At 35.2% G+C, this 25,689-nt stretch overlaps 1 protein-coding gene across 1 annotated transcript in view; it reads right to left on the bottom strand.

The window, feature by feature from the left end:
- The window catches only part of LRPPRC (leucine rich pentatricopeptide repeat containing), a 106,713-nt gene that overhangs the window by 37,525 nt on the left and 43,499 nt on the right, over nt 1-25,689 (bottom strand). Inside the window, exons 15-25 of the mRNA XM_008699814.2 lie at nt 23,547-23,574; nt 21,723-21,780; nt 20,530-20,636; nt 20,221-20,298; nt 19,834-19,878; nt 19,379-19,492; nt 18,242-18,372; nt 17,440-17,525; nt 15,800-16,007; nt 6,665-6,789; nt 6,088-6,194 (exon numbers count right to left, since the gene is read on the bottom strand). Coding sequence (XP_008698036.2) covers nt 6,088-6,194; nt 6,665-6,789; nt 15,800-16,007; nt 17,440-17,525; nt 18,242-18,372; nt 19,379-19,492; nt 19,834-19,878; nt 20,221-20,298; nt 20,530-20,636; nt 21,723-21,780; nt 23,547-23,574 — 1,087 coding nt within the window. The remainder of the gene's footprint in view (nt 1-6,087; nt 6,195-6,664; nt 6,790-15,799; nt 16,008-17,439; nt 17,526-18,241; nt 18,373-19,378; nt 19,493-19,833; nt 19,879-20,220; nt 20,299-20,529; nt 20,637-21,722; nt 21,781-23,546; nt 23,575-25,689) is intronic.

Genomic DNA, 25,689 nt, shown 5'->3' with positions numbered 1-25,689 from the left:
TATAGAAACCTTCAGTGTAGTTATTTAACATTTCATACCATAATTTAACTCTTCATACTTGTATGTATCATCCCTTGCTGGACTTAATGTCCAGTCTTAAAACACAGAGTGAATTACCCAAACAATGTGTTTTTTTTTTTTTTAAAGATTTTATTTATTTATTCCACAGAGATAGAGACAGCCAGCGAGAGAGGGAACACAAGCAGGGGGAGTGGGAGAGGAAGAAGCAGGCTCACAGCGGAGGAGCCTGACGTGGGGCTCGATCCCGGATCGCCGGGATCACGTCCTGAGCCGAAGGCAGACGCTTAACCGCTGTGCCACCCAGGCGCCCCTACCCAAACAATGTTAATTTATCCTTGCAACACTTCCTTCCTGAGAGGTGACTGAAGTACCTTAAAAAATACTTGACTGAAAAAATAAAGTCCTTTTTTAAGTGAGAAAATACCATCTTATTATATGCCAACAAACTGGACAACCAAGAAGAAACAGATAAATTCCTAGAAACATACAACCTTTCAAAACTGAATCAGGAAGAAACAGAAAATTCAAACAGATCAATCACTAGCAATGAAATTAAATCAGTAATCAAAATACTCCCAACAGAGAAAAGTTCAGGACCAGACAGCTTCACAGGTGAACTCTACCAAACATTTAAAGAAGAATGAATACCTATTCTTCTCAAACTATTCAAAAAATATAAGAGAAAGGAAAGCTTCCAAATTCATTCTACGAGGCCAGAATTACCCTGATTAAAAAGAAAGAAAAGAAAAGAAAAGAAAAGAAAAGAAAAGAGAAAAGAAAAGAAAAGAAAAGAAAAGAAAAAAGAAAAGAAAAGAAAAGAAAAGAAAAAATACCATCGTATTTTATCGTAATTTCTAGCAGAAGGAACATGGAACTAAACCACAGGAGGCCTGGGCTTTAGACCAAATCTCTGCTATGATGAACCACAGAAGAGGTATCACCTCTAGGGACAGAACAAAATGTCTGTCTTTGTGTGTCAGGGGCCTTAACGGTAATGACATTTCACTTACTTCTAAGAAATGATCCTAAGTAAATAATCTGAAAACCAAATATACCTATACCTATAGGTTAAGATGTGAATTATGGTGATTTCTTTTACTAATAAAAATTTTTCTCAAAAGAAAAATGGGCAAATAAACTTCAGTTCACTTATACTATGGAACGATGTGGTCATTAAAAATAATGATCAGAAGAGTTCTTAATTATATATGCATGGAATGCACTAACAGTGATGCAGGGTGAAGCTATGGCTCGATTTATTTCAGTTATATATAAAAGAAATATGTGCTAAATAAAGGACAGAAGAACCACAGAAACGACTAGATGAGTAATGGGATTAACAGTACGTCTTCATACTTGGCATATTTTAAAAAGGAATATGTGTAAATTTTATTTCAATCTATTCACAGGGGAAACAAAGTCACATTGATCATCAGCACTGGTACAACACAGAACACAGTTCACAAAATACTGACCTCATATTATCATGTAAGTTTGTAAAAAATAATTTGTGAACATTTCCCCAATTTCATCCCAGAACATGCCAGAAGAACACTGAGAAGATCTAGGGATAGTTACCCTGCAGAGGATGAGACTGCAGGAGAGACAAAAGGACTGACTTCAATACATGGAAGACTGTCACATGGAAAGAAGGGAATAAAAGTAACATTTACTAAGCATTTAATAATGGACCAGACACTCTTTTCAGTGTTATCTGACAGAGTCCTAAGAGACAGAACAAAATGGGGCGCCTGGGTGGCTCAGCCAGTTAAACATCTGCCTTCAGCTCAGGTCATGATCCCAGGGTTTTGGGATCGAGTCCTACATTGGGCTCCCTGCTCAGCCAGGAGCCTGCTTCTCCCCTTCCCTCTGCCGCTCCCCGTGCTTGTGCTCTCTCTTGCTATCTCTCTCAAATAAATAAATAAAATCCTAAAAAAAAAAGAGAGAGACAGAAGAAAGATAAAAGATGGAAGCACTTTCCTGCCTCAGGGCCTTTGCACAGGAAGTTCCATCTACCTGAAATGCTTTTACCTCCACTCCATTTGGCTGGCGCCCAATTTATCCTTTAGTTCTCATCCCAAACATGACTTCCTCAGAAAGATGGAGTCTGCAATAGGTCTTTTCTACAGCAGTTACTGCATTATATAGATTCATTTTTTAAAGGTCTTTCTCTAGGACCAGACCATAAGATGTCATCAATAATTATTTATTATCAGGGCGCCTGGATGGCTCAGTTGTTTAAGCGTCTGCCTTCAGCTTGGGTCAAGATCCCAGGGTCCTGGGATCGAGCCCCATGTTGGGCTCCCTGCTCAATGGGGAGCCGGCTTCTCCCTCTGCCCCTCCTACCCGCTCATGCTCTCTCTCGCTCTCCTTCTGTCTGATATAAATAAATAAAATCTTTAAAAAAATTATTTATTACTGATATAAAAAAGGGAGTGAGGGAAGAAAGAGACAGGGAAGGAAAGAGGAAAGGAGAAAAGAAGAGAAGAAGGGAGGCAGGGGAAATTGATCAAATAGGATGGACCTTGAGGGTATTATGCTAAGTGAAATATGTCAGGCAGAGAAAGGCAGATACAGTATGATCTCACTTATATGTCAAATCTAAAACCACCAAACCTTTAGAATGGTATTTGCCAGGGGCTCAGGGGAAATGGGGAGATACTGGCCAAAGGGTACAAACTTCCCTTGTAAGATGAATAGGTTCTGGGGGCCTAACATTCAGCACGGTGACTATAGTTAACAATACTATACTATACGGGCGCATGGCTGGCTCAATCAGAGGAGTGTATGACTCTTGATGTCAGGTCTTGAGTTTGAGCCCCACACTGGGTGTAGAGATTACTTAAATAAATAAAATTTTAAAAAAGAAGTTTTTAATAAAAAAGAGAAACAATACTGTATTATATACTTGAAAGTTAAGAGAATAAATCTATGTATCTATATGCACTTATGTACATACACCTATATCTATCTATATTTTTTTTAAACATGGAGCCCAATGCAAGACTTAAACTCTTGACCCTGAGATCAAAACCTGAACTAAAATCAAGAGTCGGATATTTAACCAACTGAGCCACCCACGCGCCCCACTAAAACAGTAAATCTTAAATGTTCTCATCACAAAAAAGAAATAGTAAGTATATGAGGTGACAGAGGTGTTAACTAATGCTACTGAAGTAATCACTTTGTAAAATGTAAGTAATCAAATTAACACGCTATGCTGTACACCTTAAGCTGACACAATGTCACATGTCAATTCTATTTCAATAAAGCTGGAGAAAAAGAACTATTTAGAGATTTCCCCTTTCTACTTCTTTGCTTGACCTCTAATACCTGTAATAGCCTTCCCAGCCCCATCAAACTCTCTAATGTTAAAGAATACCATATGCATCGACCCCCACCTCATGCTCCATTTCCTCCAGAAAGTCTTGCCTAATTTCCTTCACTGGGAATACGTTAGATCCTTGAACTCTCAGAAGTATTCATACTTTTCTTGTAGCAGATAATACTTCTCAGTCTCATATAGTAATTATTCTCACACATTAATCTCACATTCAAGGAGCTTCATATTAGCTCTTGGTCTGATTCACTTTTAGTAAATCTTTGTCTGACTCACTTTCTTATTCTCTTTCTTTTGGAAGAACACACTTTTTCTGAGTACAAGTATTTATATGCTCATTACAGAAAACTCAGGAAATACAGAAAAGCATAAAGTAGAATAGCAGCTATAAGTCCACTTTCCTGCAATAATCCATGTATAGAAATAAAATGTAAGACAATATTACAATGTATTATATACATGATATATGCACACCAGCTCATTTAAAAAAACAATACGAGTCCTATTACACACTGAATCCTACCTCTCCTTTCTTCATTTAATATGAACATTTTTATGACTGGCTTATCTTATCTCCCACAGTGCTTGAAATACAAAGAAGCTTCACTGTGTATTTTGCTTTGGAAACTCAACCCCAGCAAATCTACCCATTGATAAGACACTATTGCATTTTTGGGAATGATAAAAAAAAAAAATGTTGCTCAGTATTTACAATATTCTTTCACATGCTGATACAGTCATAGTTTATTATATCTTATTACTTGTTATATTTTCAATAATCCTTAGAAAACTATAAGAGAATTCCAGGCCTTGAATTTTAATAGTGAAAAAAGCAAGTTCCCACTTTAATTCATACCCAACTAACCACTAAAAAAAAAAAAAAAAAGAAACTAGAAATATGCTTCAGTATATTCCCATGTATCACACACCTGCTGTCCTACCCTAGAATACTGCAGGGGTTCTATAAAGCCATTCTTTATCCTTTAAGCAATTTTGTACACATCCGCTATGAAAATTCTGTCATCAGTAGACAGCATCCCTAAATGATTACACTCAATGATGTTGCATTTGGCAAAGCTTTAAAGTAATTAAGAGGCAGTTTTCTCTTGCCTATTCATGTGACAACATGTACCTTTATGCTAAGCATCATACTGTGAATTATGCGGGGTAAAGAAGATAACACAATCCCTACTTTCAAGCGGCAAAGAGAATTAATATTATTGATTACTACCATAATCCAGAAACATGCAAGCTGCTTTACATACATTATGTGATTGAATCTTAAAGAAAGATACTATATTGCTTTTATAGAGGAGGAAGCTTAAAAAGGTTTAGTAACTGTCCGTTACCACGCTAGCGAGTAGATGGCAAAAGGAGAACTCACTCTTACGCCTTTGGCTCTTCCAATTAGGTCTTGATTACTACATGAAGAGAAACACATGATTTCCTACTATAGAGCCTCTCGTCACTATTATCTGAATACCTGAGCTTCCTTTCACCTCTGATCAGCGCCCTGCTAATACTGATACCAGGCATCCAGAGCAGCAGAACTCAAAAGGCAGACAGCTTCCCATATTTTCAGATACACCAGGCACTTTTTGAAAGAATTTATACTATTTTCTAGAAAATACAAATGAACTGCTTAAGCTACAGGGGCACCAGTCCAAGACAGCATGTCCCACTTCCCTCTTACAGGAGGACAGACTGAGTTGTAAGACAGACCGAGAAGAACATTCTGAATCAATTTCACAGTCTTCCCTTCTCATACTTTTCTCTTCTTTGAAAAACTTCATGAGAAACTAATAATTTTCTGGGTTATATGCCTACGTTTTCAACCTCATGATAAGCAGTCATCAATATACCAATAAGGAGGCCAAATACCACCTTTGTGTCCCATCCACCACGGGAACTTTTGGAAAAAGACATGGAGTAATGCAAAGTATGATCTGACAGAAACAGGATTACTGATATATATTTTATTTATTTCACATTAAATAATTTTTCTTAAGGTAATGGGGTCTATCCTCTGTGGAATGTTTTATTTAGAGGAAATAGAATTGCTTAATAGTGAAGTTAATCATAATTTGGACAGATTTTATAGTTGCCCTTTGACTTATCAATTTCAGTAAGTAAAATTTCAATCAAGCCTAGATAAAATACACTAATCCTAAACAGACCAGGTTTGTCACCTGCCATTTCCCATAAGCTGCTTACCATAGTTAAAAAAAAAAAAAGAAGAAGAAGAAGAAGAAGAAATTTTAAATTAAATGCCAAACAGTTGCAGACAGCACTTGTTTGGCTGATTAACTTGTAGACAAGCATTACAAATAAATCTGAGCATGGTCTGCAGCAAATTAAATTCCACTGCTTTTAAGAACAAAGAATTCCTTGGCAAAGAGGATTAGCAACTTTACACCCAGGAATGCCAGTTTAATTTAATTGTTCCACAATCCAAGATTTAATATGCAAATATCATTTTGATACAGAACAGTGAATTTAACAAAGTGAGGAAACAAATTCAATATACAACCAGGCTGCCTTTTCTGAACTGTAATTATATACAATAAAGAAGCTGGCCGAGTTACCCCCCCCGCCCCCATTATTGGGATAGAATTATATTAACATGAATCAGAACAACTGTAATTAAAGGTTGAAATTTTTAAACATATTCCAATTAAGAGTGTAAATAGCTGTACAATTAGAGTACTTAGTTAAAAAAATCATACCTCAATGATCTTCTTGGCCTCTTTGTAATTTCCTGTTTGTAGGAAGGCGAAGAAGAGATCATATAGCATCGTCATTTCACCTTGTTCCTGGCTCACAAAGTTCATTGCTAGAGAGTAGAAGAAAAAATATAAAGAAACACAGTATCACTTGAAGTTCTGGAGAAATATAAGAAAACTTTAAAACAAATATTTGTAGTAACTTAAAGGCCAGCACTGTATCAACCAATTTTCCATCACATTCTTTATCTAACAGCATACATTTATGACAGTAAGTACCTAAGACCAGCTTCAAAGAGAACTGGTGAGGATAAGGGGGAAAAACTCATAAAGGCAGATTACCAAGAAGCAGAGCAAAAAATAACAGAAGGGCAAGTTTCCAAAATGAACAGTTGTTAAAATCAAGGATACTGACAGCAATGAAAATCTACCTGATATTGTCTTTTTTATTTTAGAAGTATAACAAAGTTCCCCTAGATGTGCTTCCCTTCCTGTAAAATTTTCTCTTCACAGTGATGCATTGAGATTAAATAGGCAAAAGGGGAAAAGCAACTACAGCAAGATATTGGAGGTGACCAACCTTTCTGAATTAGATCAGTCTCGCCTTTCTCTATCAGTTTACATAAGATATCATGAATCCTTGGTAATACTTTATACTTTTCATAGCAGTTGATGGAGACTTCAAGAGCAGCACCTAAGTCATCCCTTGGAAACATCAAAATACAAACAATGAATAAAATATATCTAGATGCACAACGACGAGCAGTCAACATGTACATCACGGAGCTTTAAAAAAGCCAAAATGGAAAAAGAGAGAAACAATCCTTATACAGTATAAATAAACGTTCTGAGTACAGACATCGTTAACAGTTCCCTATTTTCCCTGCTTCATCTTTCATTATTTCACTTGCTAAATAGCACTTTTTATTTTTATTTTTTTTAAGTTGGACATGAAGCCCAACATGCGGCTTGAACTCATGACTCTGAGATCAAGACCTGAGCTGAGATCAAGAATCGGATGCTTAACAGACCAAGCCACCCAGGTGCCCCTAAATAGCACTCTTTAAAAAAAGTCCAAATAAATGAAGGCATTCTCTGAGATTATTATAAATAAAATCTGATTTCAGGGGCGCCGGGATGACTCAGGTGGTTGACGGTCTGACTCTTGGTTTCAGCTCAGGTCATGATCTCAAGGTCCTGAGACTGAGCCCCCACATCAGGATCCACACTGAGCGGGGAGAGTTGGCTTGTCCCTCTGCTCATGCTCACGTACCCATAAATAAATAAAATCTTTTAAAAATCTGATTTCATATATTAAATTGCAATAAGAATACGTTATTTCTAACAAGGACTACTACCAAATATTTTTTCTAACTACTTATGTGTGTTTACAGTCCTCAATAATTCTAGATTTGGGAAGCATTATGAAATGTCTATCAGTAGCTACCAAGGAATTTTCAAGTACTTTCAACTTTATCATCCTATTTTTCATACTGCCACCTCTCCAGACAAGGAGGAAATAACTTCAGGATTCATATATACAGAAACTTATTTGTGGCTAAAAACTCGGACATTCTTTTTTTTTTTTTTTTTTAAAGATTTTATTTATTTATGTGACAGAGAGACAGCCAGCGAGAGAGGGAACACAGCAGGGGGAGTGGGAGAGGAAGAAGCAGGCTCCCAGCGGAGGATCCCAATATGGGACTCGATCCCGGAACGCCGGGATCACGCCCTGAGCCGAAGGCAGACGCTTTATGACTGCACTACCCAGGCGCCCCAAAACCCGGACATTCTTAAGATCAGTGAATTCTAGGAGAATCCTCATTAGAGGGCAAGCTTTTAAAAATTATTTCCAGGGGTGCCCGGCTGGCTCAGTCAATGGAGCATGGGACTCTTGATCTAAGGGTTGTGGGTTTGAGCCCCATGTTGAGATTACTTAAAAGTAAAATCTTAAAAAAAAAAAAAAATTATATCCCATTGGAAAGTCAAGGTTTCTCTTCTGTGGTAATGATTAAAAGACGTATTTTCATTAAGTCAGAATTTCTTAAACAAGAGTGTGGAAATGCATCCTTGTGAGTCCTCAAAAACTACTTTTTCCTTTTAAAAGGAAAATGACAGTATGAGAAATATGTAAGACCTTGGGAAAACTACAGAAATCATGTGATCCAATTCTACATGCCACCCTCCTTTATTTTTAAATAGATGAGGAAATTAAGGTATGTGAAGATCGAAGGATTAACCTAAGGCTACCAGGGTAAACAGAGGAAGGCACCGCCTTCCCACGTCCCGCTCTCAGTTGACTCCATCTAAATACGCATTATGCTCTAGTGAAAACACTGCTGCCGGTTTAACCTTATCAGGTGGTATGATGTGGAATAAGAAATTAAAGATTTTTGAAAAGAAAGTATGAAATATAGAAAAGGGACGCATGGTTAGTGACAGTTCATAACAAGCTCTGCGGAGAAAACACCTTTCTCTCACATGCAATAGTTTTCAAAAGGAGGAAAGCATTTTTAAAATTTCTGTTGAAGCCCTAACATTTTGGTCCATTATACAAATGTTATGTTGCCCGAGACTGAATTACTATTTTATCTAGATTAAGATTTTAAGCTGTACTGAAAGGAAAATACCACGAAGAAGTGTTAATTTTATTGCAATAATACTGACACAGTGAAAGCGAGCCGATCCTGCCAGAGCTCTACCTTATCCCCTTCCTAAGCCCTGTTTACAGTGCATCTTCTGGCACCCCACAGAGTCATTTGAATTTTTGTCATTTGGGGTGAAGACTAAATTACAGGTTAATTTCAAAACCGCAAGTAGATGTTGCAGGCTAGATTACTGTCATGCAAGAGAAATGCTACAGTAGCTACCACATATGATATAAACCTTTATATAATCAGTATTTCCTCTTGCTTCAGACACAAGTTCGATTATCAGCTTTCTACTATTCCAATTAACAAAAAATTACTAAAAATATTTTCAAAAGAACAACTAACACATACTGATTTTTTTTTTGAAGGAGTATGATCTGCTTTTTCAGATCAATTCCCAAACTAGAACAGTATGTCTCAACTGTATTTCTCCTACATTAGGTCAAAGCTATCAATAAATGAATGAATAATTGTTCTGTCAATCAAAGAGACATGTTAATAGTCTTTGGTCTCCAAATATATGCTTCTGAAGATTATACATGCTCAGAACAACAACAGAAAAGACAAGAATAGTAAAATGGAAATAATTCATATATTTGTTAGTAATTTTAAGTACCACTGTCACTGCTCTCAGGTTGCCAACAAAATGAGTAAGAAATCTACAATGAAACATTTCATACAAGTGGACTGATGACAGAAATGAACGAATGAACTGGGGAGGAAAAAAAAAGGAAATGAACTAATAATTAGTCCGTTCTTCTCAATCCCTATCATCTACATTCTGACTTGTGCCTGGATTATGTCATATTAAAAGGAGATAAAGATGTCCATCTTTCATGTAATATGATGTCTTCATTAATCTTCCCTACTAAAGCTTAAAAACTTGGGTGATGAAAATGAAAAATACGAAAAAGTATCTAAAATCGACACTGCTATGAAAATAGTTACATACTCACAGGACCTTTGAATTGCAATCCCACTTTGATAAGTACTAGCTCGGCTATAGCCCTGTGATAAATTTCCAGAAGTGGTGATAAAAAGCAGATTATGACAATGGCTGAACTCAAGGAACCTGTGGGTTCCCTCCAGTTCTAATTCTTTAATGTGAGGTTCTATGAATTTGAGCTTATTAGATTTCATCAACTCAAATGTTTCACACTGACAGAGAAAATCATCACGTGAAAATACCACTTCTACTAGGTAAGATGAAGTCAGCAAAAATAGCAAAATATCCAAAGGAAAAAGGTGGAAACTGCTTTATACCCGAGATGTTGGGATAGCACTTTACCACAGCGTACTTCTAGGTGCTGTGACCTAAGATGATTCTGTGATTTCCTTTCTAGACTTTAAAACACTACAGCTGATTAAAAACCCTCCTCTAAAATAACAGTAATGTTCTGAGGAAATCTTATTGATAACATTAACTCTGCATGCAAAACAACTTTTGATTCTATGCTGACTTCACTATATATTCATAATTCTGAAAGCTTTATATACACACGTGTCACAAATTTTTAAGCCCATTCCTGATCAAAATTTAGCCACTGCTTTCACAAACATCAAATAAGGCTAAAAGAAAACCAACTCTATAACATATTGGTATCTATAAAAAAAAAAAATAGGCAAACCCACTATGGCTTTTTTTCAATGACTAGACCCTCCCCAAAATATTTCAATGAAGTACATAAAATAATTTTCATGAATGAAACTATATACCCTAATAAGCAATCATTCAAAATTTTTTTGATTGATACAAATTAATATAAGCTTTATCAAAATTCTGTGAGTCTATTAAGGCAGAACAGAAAAAAGGAAGATTCTAGAATTCTAAATGTTAAGAAAACATATATATCATTGGCTGAGTCCAGTACGTAATTTGAACAACAAAAAGGACGTTTTATTTATTGGGGTGGCTGGGTGGCTCAGCTGGTTAAGCGTCCGACTCTCGGTTTCAGCTCCGGTCATGATCACGGGGTTATGAGACCCAGAGCCGCATCAGGGCTGAGCACAAAGTCGGCCTGAGAGTCTCTCCTTTCCCTCTCCTCCTGCCCCTCCCCCTTGCGCTCTCGCGAGGTCGTGCCCTTGCTCTCTCAAATAAATAAATCTTTAAAAAAAAGGAGAGTTTTATTTACTAACTTGTATGGACTTGGCCCATATTAAAATATAGTCTAGAATCTCCGATTTACTTTTTTAAGGGAACATGACCCTATATCCCTCTACAAACTGTAATTTTGCGTTATTTCATGGAGGAACATCTAAAACGGCGAGCTTGAAGTCCATACGGCAAATGTGATACCACCTTTAGCTTTAGTCATTACTGATGGAATTAAAGTATGCCATAATGTCACTGACAGAAAAACACACACTGGACATACATTCATATGAGGCATCCACTGATCAACTCAAAGACACCAGGAAACAAAGCACTCCTACGTCAAATTTCTCACCATCCCTAACTATAAAAATCATAGATGCATTTCACACACCCTATACTATTAGAACAAGAATGACTAGTGACAACTATCTATTCACCTATCAGTAGCTTCAAATTTAATCTCCTTATAGTAACTTACTTTCCAATCCAGAGAGTATACTTAATTTAAACCACAAAAAATTGACAAATATTGATTTTTAATTGGAATAAAGTGCTTCAACATTACGCATAAAGTGTTAGTGAAGTGGCAATTTACCTAAAGGGATTACTGACTTGAAAAGCTCTCAAAATCTGAAATCACTAGAGAAAAGGGGAGTTTGGGGAAGAAAAAAGTTTAAAATGAGGGAAAAAAACACTTCAACACTCTAAAAACAAACTATTCTATAAATCTTAAGCAGTTGTTCAGTGTGGAGAGAAATCAATTCAAGAGAAACCGGCATCTTCGTAAAAATTATTCTGTTAAGAGAACCAGCCTTTGAAAGAGCTAAATGTTTTTTTTTCTGTTCATCATCTATAAATGAGGAATCTTCAAGGAGACTGGTGTTGCAATTACAACTAATCCTCCCCAAAAAATTAACTGTGTTGAAGGCTTTGTAATTTCCCTAGGTACAATTTAGCTGTCACTTACTTTAAAATTTACTCAAACATGCGTTCCGAACAGCACTAACTTCACATGTCAAGTGCTTTCCAGCCAATTGAGTCTAAACTGGAAGTCGGTGTTAAACAACTGAATGATTAGACAAGATAGCTCATTTCCCTGCTCTTTTGTTCAGAATAAAATGCCACATTTACATTATCAGGCTCAACAGGATTTTCTGACAGAGGCAGAAAAAACCCTACTGAACACTGTCCGTACTAAGCACATGAAGCCTGTCATTTACCAATCATCCTTCAAAAAGCAATAGCCATGAATGTAACTTAATTACGACCCAATGATCCTTGACGAAAAATCATCTTATCACTGTCCTGTCCCCCTAGGGCAAATGAACCACTTTTGTCCTTCGGCACTGATGATGCTAAATTCTTAATTGCAATAATGGAGTAAAAGAGCCAAACCTCCTTAATTTCCTTTCAGCACATAAAGAGTTTTACTCTGGAAGGCAAGCATTCCCATAAATAATAAAAGTATCCAGTACAAATGAAGATGCTAAAATTGAAGGGGAGTGTGTATGACAGAAGAACCAGCATTTTAAAAAGTATATTTCCCATTTATGCAACATTTTAAAGTGCTACAGTGAATTTTAAAACTTTTATGATTATAGGTTCATCTTACAGAAACTGTGACCTTTATGAAGAACTCAAGATTAACTTAGCAAGAGTTCTGGGAGGATTAAATATACAAAGTCCATGATTCACTTAAATGAAATGCATGTAGGCATATACAGATTATAGCACAAATCAGCACAGAAAAGTCCTTAATGGAAAGCAGAAATTAAAGCTTCTTTGATCATTTGCACTAAATAATCCAGTTAAACAGCTTCAGATATTTTTCATATGCAATGAAACCAAAACGGATAAGCTATAAGACAAGTGAATCTGAAACTACATCATACAAATTTTTATGCTTTTAAACCTAATGGCCCAGATTTTATTAATTTCATTTCCTTTACCATAGCATAAAGACTAATCAAAAGCTCTTATAACCTATTTTAAAGCATTTTTTTCTTCCTTAATATGGAGGACCCAGATTGTCTTCCAGAATCAGGCACGATTTCAATAAAAAATTTTAAGTAGTTACCAAAAAAACGTTTCAAATACCATTCATTTGGACTACATGTAGACATGTGGCTTATAATACCATTCATTTGGACTACATGTAGACATGTGGCTTATAAATCCTCATGTAAATGCGTTTCAAATACCATTCATTTGGACTACATGTAGACATGTGGCTTATAAAATAATCCTAATGTAAATGAAACACATGAAAGTTTTGTTCAACTCTGCATATCTTCCCATTTAATACAAGTATTATCATTTTAATAAATAGATTAGTTTACCAACTTCTTTACAATTTTGCAAACCTGTTATTATTTTGTATTTTCCTCTGCAAATAAACAGAAACAAAATGTACTGTTTTCCACACCCATAAAGCTTTTTGTACATTTTCCAAGTAACAAACTGAGACAGGATTACTTTCTCCTGTGTTTTATTTACTGCTGGAAAAGTCAGTCTCAAAATTAAGATCTTACCGAATCTTAAAGATCATCTTTCTAGAAAAACCCAATCTCATGGATTTGTTCCAGAATTACAATATTTAAGTGACCGTCTCTTTAGAGTCTTTGTGGTGACATTCCAAAAAGATGCTTGTCTTTGAATGAAAAGATGAAGATTTTGTATGATATTCTGAAATGCATTTCATACTTTTATCTCAAGTCTGAATAAATAAGTCTCATTCTCTAGATGAGCTCACACCTGCTGAGGTCAATTACATGATATTATTGAAGATTAAACATATTTAATCAAATCAAATACATGTGGACTTTTTGGCAGGCTAGTTTAGTTAATCCTTGTACTGCGCTTGTCATGATTCTGAATTAGTTATCTTCCATCAGTTAGGGAAAACACAACTGAAAAAAAGTTTTCGAAGACATTTTTTCCCCCAACTTAGCCCAGACTAGAGGTGCTACTACTGTCTTCTGCTATTTTATAAACATGAAATTTCCTTTACCACCTCCTCATTATTCTCATGACTCTAAAACAGTCAACAAAATCTTCTTATTATGATAAATTGAAAGATCTTGCCATGGAGACTGCCTTTGCAAAGCAAAGATAGCAAAAAAAAAAAAAAAACTAGGCAAATCAAAATAGTAGGTAATAATTTCTCGATATATCTGAAAGTAGAAAGAAATCACAAAAGAAAAGATACTAATTTAGATTTCTCTAGACCAATTAATAGAGACAGCCACATTTTACTAAGACATACAAATCTCTGACTATACAATCAGAAACACAGAGCATGCTCCAGGTTAACATATGAACCCATGATATTTCCATTTTCCTGTGGGTAAGCTCTCCTTGGTTCATGAGCCCCATCTGCAGACCTCTTTTAGAAAACTTTCATGTCGTCTCTGTCTTCAAAGTATTTCTATTTGTAAGATACTTTTCTACCATGGCCTCGTTTTCATTGTTAATTATTTTATTTTTGCCCAGTAGTAGAGGAGGGCCTAATTCTTCTGGGCACTGGGCCCATTTCTTTCAAATCCCTATGTAGAGCTCCACATGCAATCTGCAGAGATGGGTCTTTCAAACAATCAAAAAAATTCTAGTAGGAAGCATATTAATTATAGGATTTCTATATATAGTTGGCTGTGAACATGAGAACTCAGTAACACAGTAATTGTTTGAATCACTACTTCTTTAAAAGGATGTAATGCTGAGATTGTAGAGGTTAAGCTCTGGCCAATCATCTAACTTGATGAACTATTTTTCGATTGGATGGCAAAGAAATTATTTCATCAAACATATATGTGGATGTATCTGTGTGTGTATAAATATGTATACCCACATTTCCTAACATGGAGCTGAGATGATTTTTATTCCCCATTTTAAATTCAATACTTAACCATTCATTATATTCAATTAATTCTATCCTCTAATAAATAAGGAAAAACTACTAGAAATTTGGGAAGAATATGAGAACCATTAAGAGATACCTTTTACTTTTCTCCTGGCATCGACAGGGCCACATCCATACTAAAACCCGAAAAATCCCACACATTCGTCTTGATGAGCACTGAGCAGTGTAAGTGTTGAATCACTATATTGTACACCTGAAACTAATATAACTCTGTATGTTAACTACACTGGAATTAAAATAAAGTAAATAAAATCAGAAAATCCCAATCACAAAATAGGCGGATTAAAAATGGCATTAAGCCATGAAAAAGATGACAAAGCGGAAAGAGCTAGGAAATTAAAAAAAAAAAAAGGGAAAACAAATGCAAAAAGAAAACAAGATAATAAAGGGTGTTTAATTGCTTAATGGTCTTACTCAAATGTTTCACTCATTACAAGAGAGTAGGGTTGGTTTTTACGATTTGAACTACAAATAATATCTTAAATTAGGCACCAACTTGAGCATTTCAAATGTAAAAAATTTCAAACTCCGGAAACCTCACCGTTATCAACAAAATTAATCTTTCTCCCCCAAGGCACAGAGACATCTTCTAGAGTATTTATGGAAGCTGGGCTCACTGTATTGGCACATGCTATTAAAATCAAATACCACATGGAAAAACGGAGCACTGGAGAGATGCTGCTGCGTTATTACCTGAATGACAGTCACGATGCATTATCAAAAGCCCCAGAGAACCCTTCCTTCTTATATTAATAATTAACACCTAAACGGCTCAAAACTGGGAAAAATTAGATTCAATTTCATGTAATATCATCATATGCTCCACAAAAAAATCACCCCAGACCACTCCATTGAGAAGCAACCCACAGGACCACACCGGGCTGCTGGTCATTTTAAAGGTCAACCGGTCCGTATTAAGTCCTCTTATTCCGTGGCAAATAACCTCCAAGGCTTCCAAGCAGCACGGGGTACTGACAAAATATAATCCTCAAATGATCAGATTCATTATTTTAATGCCAACATTTAAAACACAAATTTCAATTAACTTACTTTTCCAGATACAGAGTGACCAACGGGGAACTTAAGGAAGCAGAGGGTTTTGCTAACCCTAGAGTCATGATGGCTTCATGCAATTGTTCCACTGTTTCGGTTTCACCTCTTAAAGCTGCGCCATTAAGGATGTGGAAAAAGGACAAGACTGTTGCATCTTTGATAAGAACATCCTTCTCTTTCATCTCCTTTAGAATGTTAATAGCATCTACAATGAAGTAACACAAAAGACCCTTAGGTAATTTCATGTAGGGAAAACAAACTGCTATTAAAACAGCATTTCAAGCCCAGTAGGAATGTAAATTCTAGTGTATAATGCCGATTTCAAGTTAATTACTACTTGCATTTCTAAACGAGACTACAATTATAAATCCACAATAGCATGGTTTTATCATTTCCCTGCAACTTTGACTACAAATTATAGATAGGGACTGTGTGCCCACTCTGCACCACGTAACCCTGTACGGTCTGCCCTATAGCTGTAAGATCCTCCTAAATGGATGCTTTTATCGTTCAGAGCTAACATCTGCTAAATCACATCATTGTTTCTTCAGCAGATGGCTTGTCAGGAGGCCAGATAATAAAGATGTGTTTACACTGTATATACAGCCAGACTAATGGTCTGATACCGATAGGGCCTGTTTGCTATGTCGATACTAATTAGCCAAGCAGAGCCAATGAAAGCTTTCCAAAAGACTGCATGTTAATACATTAGATTCATTAAGCTTCATTAGGAAGGCAGAAACAAACATTTTAGGATATGGAATAAGTGCATTTTTTATAATGTTGTTCTTAATTATGGCACAGACAAAATGTTTTGACCGCTTTACAAAAAGTGATTTTAAAAAAGCAGGCTAAACCTTATAAAGAGTTTTCTCTGTTAGAAAGACTTCCAAAAAAAAACAAAAACAAAAAAAAACAATCCAACGGTCAAATCAAGTATTTTCTCCACATATTTTTCACTGTAAAATTTTTTTAAAAATCTTCTCTAGAAACAAAAGGAAGAGAGGAAGGCTAAAAAAGGAAGTTTCAAAATAAAGCTCAATGAGAAATGTAAGAAACAAGCAAACAGTAAGAACACATGATCAAGTGTAAGTAATAAGGCTTAGCATTATCTCAACAATGAGAAAATTAGAGCATATCAGCCATATAATCAGCGAGGTTTTCTCTGCAAACTTCTAAATAAAAACTTCCTGAAGTATATATTTTTGGTAATGTTATTAAAAGTTAAAACAAAGACTACAGCAAAATTCATATTCTTAAATAAAGGTTATGTTTATAGGTTTTATGTTCAGCCTTCAGACGTTCCTAAGCAAAAACAAAGCCATTAGTGCAGGCATATCAGCAAATTGTGCCATAAGTCATGATCTTCAAACTCAATCCAAACAGCAATGCTAATAAAAACTAGCTGTAGAAATGCAAAAAGCACTGAGCTGTGCAAATGTAAATGACAAGCTTGCCAATCCATTAAAACTAATGGCCTACACTGTCCATGCAGCTCTGGATGGATTCACATGCAAATTTGTATGCAAAGTGTTCAAGCACTTTGCAGACCATGATATACCATTAATATCAATTCGCATGTTATTCCAGTGGCAAGATACTTGCATCACATAGTTCCTTTATGTACCGAGGCTTACCTTGGAGCTTGCCATGTTTTCCCAATACTTTTACAAGGCCTACATATTTGCCGGTGTCCAGGACAGCAGATGAATCTAAACGGTCACTAAAAATTAAAGGCACATTTATGTTAAAAGTTGACTGACTGTGAAAACAACTGCAATAGCCATTTTGTCCCTTTAAAAAACGGATCAGTTGTTCTGAATTGTTATTAACATAGGCCTCTACGTTTCAGTGAAGGTTTATTTTTAAAGCCATATTCAAATTCACAGATAATTATATTCAAAATGACAAAAGAAGTAAAAATCTAACACTACACATATACTGCATCACCCCATCTGCAAATGATACAAACGAAGGAACTCTCTTGCTTCACAGCACTTTAGGTGACTCTAACTTTGTCATAAACACTGAGATACTCAAAAGGACAGATTTTTAATTAATGACTCCTATCAGAATGGGAAACCAAAGATACCTGAGAAATGGGCAGAATGTTGGTCACACTACAGCAGAGAAAGGGAAATGTTAAGCCTTATAAAATAGTTAGCTTCACCCCTGTTGAGATACGCAGTTATATAGTCAATGGGGGAAAAACCCTGGCTCTAAGGAACAGGATGTCTGATCATACTTAAACAAAGACTCCTTGCTGAAAACAAACCATAACTAATCAAAGGGAGGCATATTATGAAATTTTAAAAACAGTAACAAAAAAGAATTTTTAAATATTACGTTCTGTAAAAGTGATATTCAATTTACATGATCCATCAAGGACTGTCTATCAGCATAAATGCTGATGATCTGCTTCAGTGCCAGAGTACTCACAATTCTTGTTTCAGGTTCAATGCATCTTCTGCATTATCATGTCGACAGCACAAATTTATTAAAGCGGCATAGCCACCAACAACCATGTCTGATTCATATTTTGCTTTCACTTCAAGAGCTTTTTGCATGTTCTGAGATAAAGGACAGAAGCAAAAAAGAAGGAAGAAATGACATAAAGGTAAAAACGTACAATCTTTAGGTTTAGCATTCACAGTGTAGAAAAAGTTAATAGCACTTTAAAAACAAATGGAGCCATGTTATTACTTTCCCTCCTCCTTGGTGTTTTTATTCACCTTTCAAAAAGCGGGCAAAATACATATGTAGGGTTTAAGAGATTTGTTATGTGTAATGCAAAACAAGTTGCTGTGCCAAATTTGATGTTTCAGCTTTGTAGGTATTATAAAAAAGACGTCCAAATTAAATATGTACCCTACTCACAGTCCAATTTCCATACACAGAAATATATATCATGGCAAAGTTCCTCACAGTCTAGTTTATTAATATCCAAGTAAAGTGAAAAAATATTTTAGAATTCAACAGTACTATGTTATAATCTTAAGGTCAGTTATGGTTTTTTCTCCCTAAAAACACAGGCATACGATCAAATCATATTGAACTAGAAACTGAAAAAGTCTAGTGAAATGCCACAAATTGCAGACACACACTAAAATGAACACAAAGTACAGCTGGACGCCTGCTGAAAAAAGGCAAGAGACCCTTTATCTCAGAAAGAGCTTTTTTCCAGCAGGAAAATGGAATTTCAATCCCTGCATTAACAACCTAGTAATATTTGACTTGCAAATGACTACTGCATGTATCAGTTGCTTGACAATCTAGATATAAGAGACCGGAGCCATGGCTTGAAAGGACATTTGGCATGTATGATAAACCTATCACGGCTGTTACTATCATTCACTTTGCAGATTATCGTAAACAAACTACAGCAACCCGAAAACATGCCATTCAAGGTGTAGCTGAAATTAGTTAACCTTTCATTTAATTGCATTCTTCACACACATGACGTATAATAATCAATTGTGAAAATCATAAATATTACATTTGGCTTTGCTTATTACTTTCATCTGTAAAGAATTTTTTACCTTTATAGTACATTTGAAACATTTAAACAAATGTTACCTCTTCTGAACAAAGCGCTACTATGAGTTGCTTTAGGACATCTCCTATAGGTTGATTTGTAGCTTTCAGCTTTTCAAGTGTAGACTCCAAAACAGATGATGGCAGCTGTGCAGTCTACAGTAACAGAAAGGAGAAAGATTTACTACAAAAAGAAAATGCACCCCTTGTCACTCTTCCCTTTAAGCTGACCTTTCCTAGGTGTCATAAAAGCTATCACGGACATTAATCTGGGGATCCGTGGATGAACTCCAGGGATTTTTGAAGCTCCTGGGATACATACGTAAATTTCTTAGATATGCTCATTTTTCTGAGATGGGGAATAGCTGTTATCTACTTCTTAGCTGTATACCGGTGACAAAAATGTTAGGAACCACTGGTTTTATAAGGACACAATCTAGAATTCTCTTAAATGTGGTGGTTATAGCATGTGGAATCTACTCCAAAAACCTACTTACTTTTCGAGAGTCTGTCTTCTCTCTTTCAACCAATACATTAATATCCTAAAATTGAGATTTAAATTAGAATTAGAAAACACATGGAAAAATATATTAGCAAATGTCAAAAGTGAATTTCAAAAGTTTCAGCTCAATTTACTATTTTTCCATCTTTTCAAAGTCTTCCAGAAATTCTATTCATACTTCAATAACCATCGTAATGAAGATCTTAAACACATCCTTCAATATATAAACAGTATTTACCAACCATCAATGAAAAGCTTTCTTTTAATGGTTGCCATGTAAGGAAACTGTTTTTGGCCAAAAGCATCATACTTAAATACAATTTTAACATGATTTATATATAAATTAAGCATTTAAAAAAGTTGATTACTATTTCACACACACCTTAATCAATTCAGGAACATGGTAGCTATTCAGTAGATTACGAATGCCTCTGTAGATATTTTCAGGAATTTTTACATCCTGTGCAAAGGGAAAGGAGGAAAGAAAACAAAAGCAAAAACAAAAACAGGCTGAGTTTTAGACAACCAAACTGAAATTTGTCTAACAGAAATTATCTCAGACATAATTTAAGTCTCCAACTCGTGTATGTCATTGAGAAGTGGTCTGGTTGTACTTAAAAGCAGCAATTTCAAATCTAATAGATACATGTCAGACAGGACAGGCATTATATAGCAAAAAATGAAATGGTACCATCTCCTTCAGCTGATGGAAGTATTGTCTCAAACGCTCCTCCTTGGCCTGTACCTCTGAGTCACTCATGCTGTCAATCAAGTTATAAAGAAAATAGCCAACAGCTTCTGTGGAAAAAAACAAGAGAAAGCATTCCACTAAAATTACTGAGACTGTCATGTTATCAAGATTAATTTATAAGAAATCATTTTGGTGTGAGATGTCACCCTGATGAGAGGCTCTGAAATGGCAACACTGATCACTGAGGCATAGAGATTATGTGGTTTGGGAGCACATATCTAACTGGTGAGTGAAAGGAATATTAATTATTTTCAGACCGAGTGACAGCTTTTCCGTACTGAATCTTACTTCAATCTATTTTTTTCCACCACTCTGTGACAGAAGTGGTCCTGCCCAAGGCCTTACCCCTTTCCTGTCCAAGTCACGAGCAGGAAGAATAAATAAATGCCTTGTACACATTTCTGCACTAATTTTTTTGTGGGCAATATTTAGGGAACATATAAAATTAGAAACGACTGTCAAATGTTGAGTATAGAAAGTTCAGTAATTTTAATAAGCAGATACAGTAATCCTGTGGAGAGCTGCCTATTAGCCAATGAAGAACCAAGATTAACAAAGATGTTTTGTAACAACAGTAATTTTCCTATGCGTTCAAGCATAAAATGTATAGGGCCATGTGTTAATACCTAGGATAGAAAATCTGAACTTTCAAGAAGGGTACCTTCTTAAAGAAAACCATATATTCTAGGCTTCGTTATATGGAAAACAAAAATCATTAAATGTCAAAATAATGTATTTTGGATAATAAATTATATTTAAGTGGGAAAAAACCTAAAGATCTCTTTTACTATTTTATACATTTAAAATTAACTATACCTCCAAAATATTAAAATAGCACACACTAAGAATGACTGGTCTTTAAGCCTATTTTCACAGGTGCTGTAAGAACCGTTTCTTCAGTGTCTGAACAGAAAAAAGCCTCCAACCCTGTCTTTAAAAACAATTACAATGATAAAACCAAACACCTCAGAGATCTCAAAATGTTGTGGTTATCAATATAAAGATTTATAACCAAATGTTTTCAAATTTCACTTTCAAAAAGAAAATGTTTACTGCCGTAATCCTTCTAGCCCATCATTACACAGAAGAATGGATTTGTGGATAAGTTACAATCATCGAAATTGAAACGCTACCCGTTGGTCCTGGAGGCTCCTGGCAATAACGTCCATTCTTATACAACAGTTCTGTTATCTGGTAAGACAGAAAATGCACGCATTGCAGCAAGAGAAGCAAACAAGAACAAATACAATCTGAAATTGAATTCTTGAAATAATAAAGCCTCTTCCCGGTAAGGTATTATTCTATATCACAGTAATTCAACACTACCCCCACCTGCCAAGGAAATTGTTTCGTTTTTAAATAATAGGTTTGTCTTTAAAAACAAAAGCAAAACAAACCCATGTTGAAGGAAAACTACAATGTTTCATGAAATGTCACTAAGAAACCCTCTAAACGGATTTGTTTATATATTGTTTTAAATAAACTGTTATAAACAGGAAATAGCTTACAGGAATTATCAACCAATATTATTTCTCATCATGTTGTTTTTGGTCTTGTTGAAACTGGACCAGTTTCCTCCTTTAAAATGAAGTATTACAGTAAAAAATGCTGGATCACTAAATAACGTAATTTTTTTTTAGTTTTTTCCAATGACATTTTCCCAGTTATTTTAATGGCATTAAAACCAAAGGGGTCAAAAGCTCTCATGCGCTTGTTCTCACAGATTCCTATCAGCTGAACGCACAAATACTAAATGACATACACAACACGTGTTCTTCAACGTTAATTTTGCTGGCAAAATTTTAACTAAAGAAATCCAAATACATATTTTGTGATGAAAATGATTACAAAACCTACAGTACTGGCCAGTAACTTTTGAACACAGTATCTGACTATACATCCTTGGGCTGAAGACAGTAAGAACGGAAACAAACGGCGCGTTTCCTAAGTGACATGAGTTAGGAATTCCGAACTACTTTATGTGTATTCTATGACTGAACTTATTTGCTCTTAAAATAGCACCTGGCACACATTACAAGTGTTAACAACTCAAAATGCAGTTACTTCTACTACTATTAATTTGCTAATATAGAAAATGAGGCAGAATTGACTATATCCCACTTGACTCCACCATGAAAATCAGGCTGCAGTTAACGGCAATTCAGAGCATAGTTAAGGTAGAAAGTACTCAAAAGCAAAGCAAAATGAAACAACTCTCATCAAACTGTTTTTTAACCAACACAGACAGGTATAGAAGGCAGACAATACATTCTACCAGAAATTACGACCATACATATCTAAGATAGCTACATTTAATACCAAATTTTGAACAAAAACACATTTCATGAACAAACCGATAAAAAATCTTTCTAGTCAAAAAAAAATCACTTCCAAATATAGATTTCCCGATCATAAATTATAATTAACTATATAGTTTGACAGGCAGAATACTTAAAACAGAATTAAATGAAATTTAGATTTTAAAAAATATTTAAATTGGGAATTCCAATTAATAATGTACATTCTGATTTTATTTAGCTACAACTCTTTCTTGCAATTCAGGATAAGGATAATTGTACCTCCTGCATGAAGGCAGTTAACCTCTTTAAAAAACAGCAATTTAAAATTGATCTATATATCATACATATTTAGACAAATATGTATGTGTATATATTTTTTAAATTAGCTACTAAATCTGTAAATCAAATGTCACTGCAATGATGTTAACAGCTGTCCTTCGAAAAAACTGAAGACCTTATGAAGAATTTAGGACTAAGGATTGCTTCAGTAATAAATTTCATGCTTTAGGAAGACAGTTTTAAAAAACCACCAATTTCAAGATTCTAAAGTCATTTAATTTATAAGAACATATCATAAATGTATGAAGCTCTTACAACTTTTGCTCTCAATAGCTTTTTATATATCACCTTAGGAACTGCAGTATTAGGAGTACTTACCTTGCTCCAAAGATTTATATCCATACACCTGCAGAGGGCAGCAAAGGATTAAAAATAAATACAGAGGTTTTAAAAAACATTTTAAGTTAAAACACACTAGCAATGATTATATGCAATGCATACAGATCAAAATCAGAAACTAAGTAAGTAAATAAATGTTTCCAAAGGTAACATTTCAGGACAAGATAATTTAGAAAGGCTGACTCTTACTTTGAACCATCAAAATAATGATTGGGTTGGACAAGAATCAGTAAGAACCATCCCTAAATCTTTGGGTCCAAGTTTGACAGAGTTAAGATATTTGCATACTCTCAAAGCATCCCCACAGACTGCTTATTAGTTGCAATGGTAAAGACAGAAACCATATAATGGAGAAACTGAACAACATCTTCACTAGGCGATCAAAATTAACATCACTAATGAGACACTGATGGGACACTGTGTGTTTTTTAGATTTCACTCCCTGAGGACAGAATATCTATTACTCCTGTGGTATTCCAGGCAGTAATGTATAACCTGAACTTAATTAATTAAGGGGAACCATCATAAGGAACATTCCATAAACTAACTGGCCTGTATTCCTCCAAAATGTTAATGTCATAAAAGACAACAGTTGAAAAAGTGTTCTATACTAGAGAAAATTAAAGATAAAAGGCAACTAACATCCATCCCTAAAGCAGGTTCTGGAAAGGAGGTGGGGATATTATAAAAAAAAAAAAAAAAAAAAATTTTGATAAAACTAGAACGAGAAGAGCTACAGTAGACAAAAATATTCCATCAATGTTAAATTTCCTGAATTTGTTAACTGTGCTGTGGTTGTGTAAGAATATCCTTCTTCTTTAGCGGGGGCTCTGGCTGGCTCAGTCAGTAGAGCATGCAACTGTTCTAAGTTCAAACCCCAGATCTGGGGTACAGATTATTTAAAAATAAAATCTTAAAAAGAAAAAAAGAGAATATCTTTGTTCTGTAGAATTATATGCTGCCATATTTAAAGGTAAAGGGTCATAATACATGCAGCCTAAGCCCAAATAGTTAAAAAAAATGTATTATCTATACGTATGTATGTATATACGGATTGATAGATTCATTCACTAATGAATAGGGGTAATGTGCCAAAATGCTAAAAGAAGTTAGTAAATGGGATATAAAGAGTTCTCTGTGCCATTCTTATAATTTTCTGTACATCTCAAATTATTTCAAAGAAAGCAAAAGAAGAGCTCACCCAAATTTTTCCTATTTAAATGAAAAGCCATTTATAAAACAGGATAGCCAGTGAACGCTGGTCTTATACTATTTCTGAGCTTTGTAAATTTAACGTCTATAAGTACTGTATATTTATTTAAGATTTATTTATTTTTATTTGAGAGAGAGAGCGAGCTTGTGTGCACAGGGGCGGGGGCAGAGGATGGAGAGAGAAACTGAAGCAGACTCCACGCAGAGCACAGAGCCCGATGAAGGGCTAGATCTCAGGACTCTGAGATCACAGCCTAAGCTGAAACCAAGAGTCGGACATAAAACCAACTGTGCCATCCAGGCGCTCTTTATATTTAAATATGTCATCTACTTCAGAAAGACTAATCATGTGTTTTAATGGTAATTTTATAATGTAAATGTAATACAATTTATCAAAACTTATAGAATATATTATATATATTATATTTACATTGTAAAATGCCCACAAAATCTATAAGCCTTTTTAAACCTGTACCCTTACAGGTCTTTTTAGGCCTTATAGGCCTTTTTAAACTTGAGGTTGGACAGCTTTGAGTAGACTGAATTTTGGTAGAGTGAGTTAACAAGGCACTTATTTTTATTTTAAATGGAGGTGTTTGGCTGGGTGAGTCAGTAGAGCATGCAACTCTAAATCTCGGTGTTATAAGTTACGAGCCCCATGTTGGGTGTAGAGATTACTTTAAAAAAAAAAAAGGTTTTTTCAGAATGAACTACCAAAACATCCAACAACTTAGATGGATTTCAGGGGCATTATGCTGAGTAAAAAAAGGCCAGTCTCAAAACATGACATACTTTATGAGTCCACTTAATTTTACAGAAAATTATCTTTGCAAAATAACAAAATCATATAAATGGAAAACAAATTAGTGGTTGCCACAGGTTAGGGATGGGGTGGAGGGAGTGGCAGGAC

This window comes from Ursus maritimus, unplaced genomic scaffold (assembly GCF_017311325.1).
Source record: "Ursus maritimus isolate PB19 unplaced genomic scaffold, ASM1731132v1 scaffold_6, whole genome shotgun sequence".
Lineage (NCBI taxonomy): Eukaryota > Metazoa > Chordata > Mammalia > Carnivora > Ursidae > Ursus > Ursus maritimus.
The sequence above is the reverse complement of the archived record's forward strand: the minus strand, read 5'-3'. Positions and strand labels throughout refer to the sequence as shown.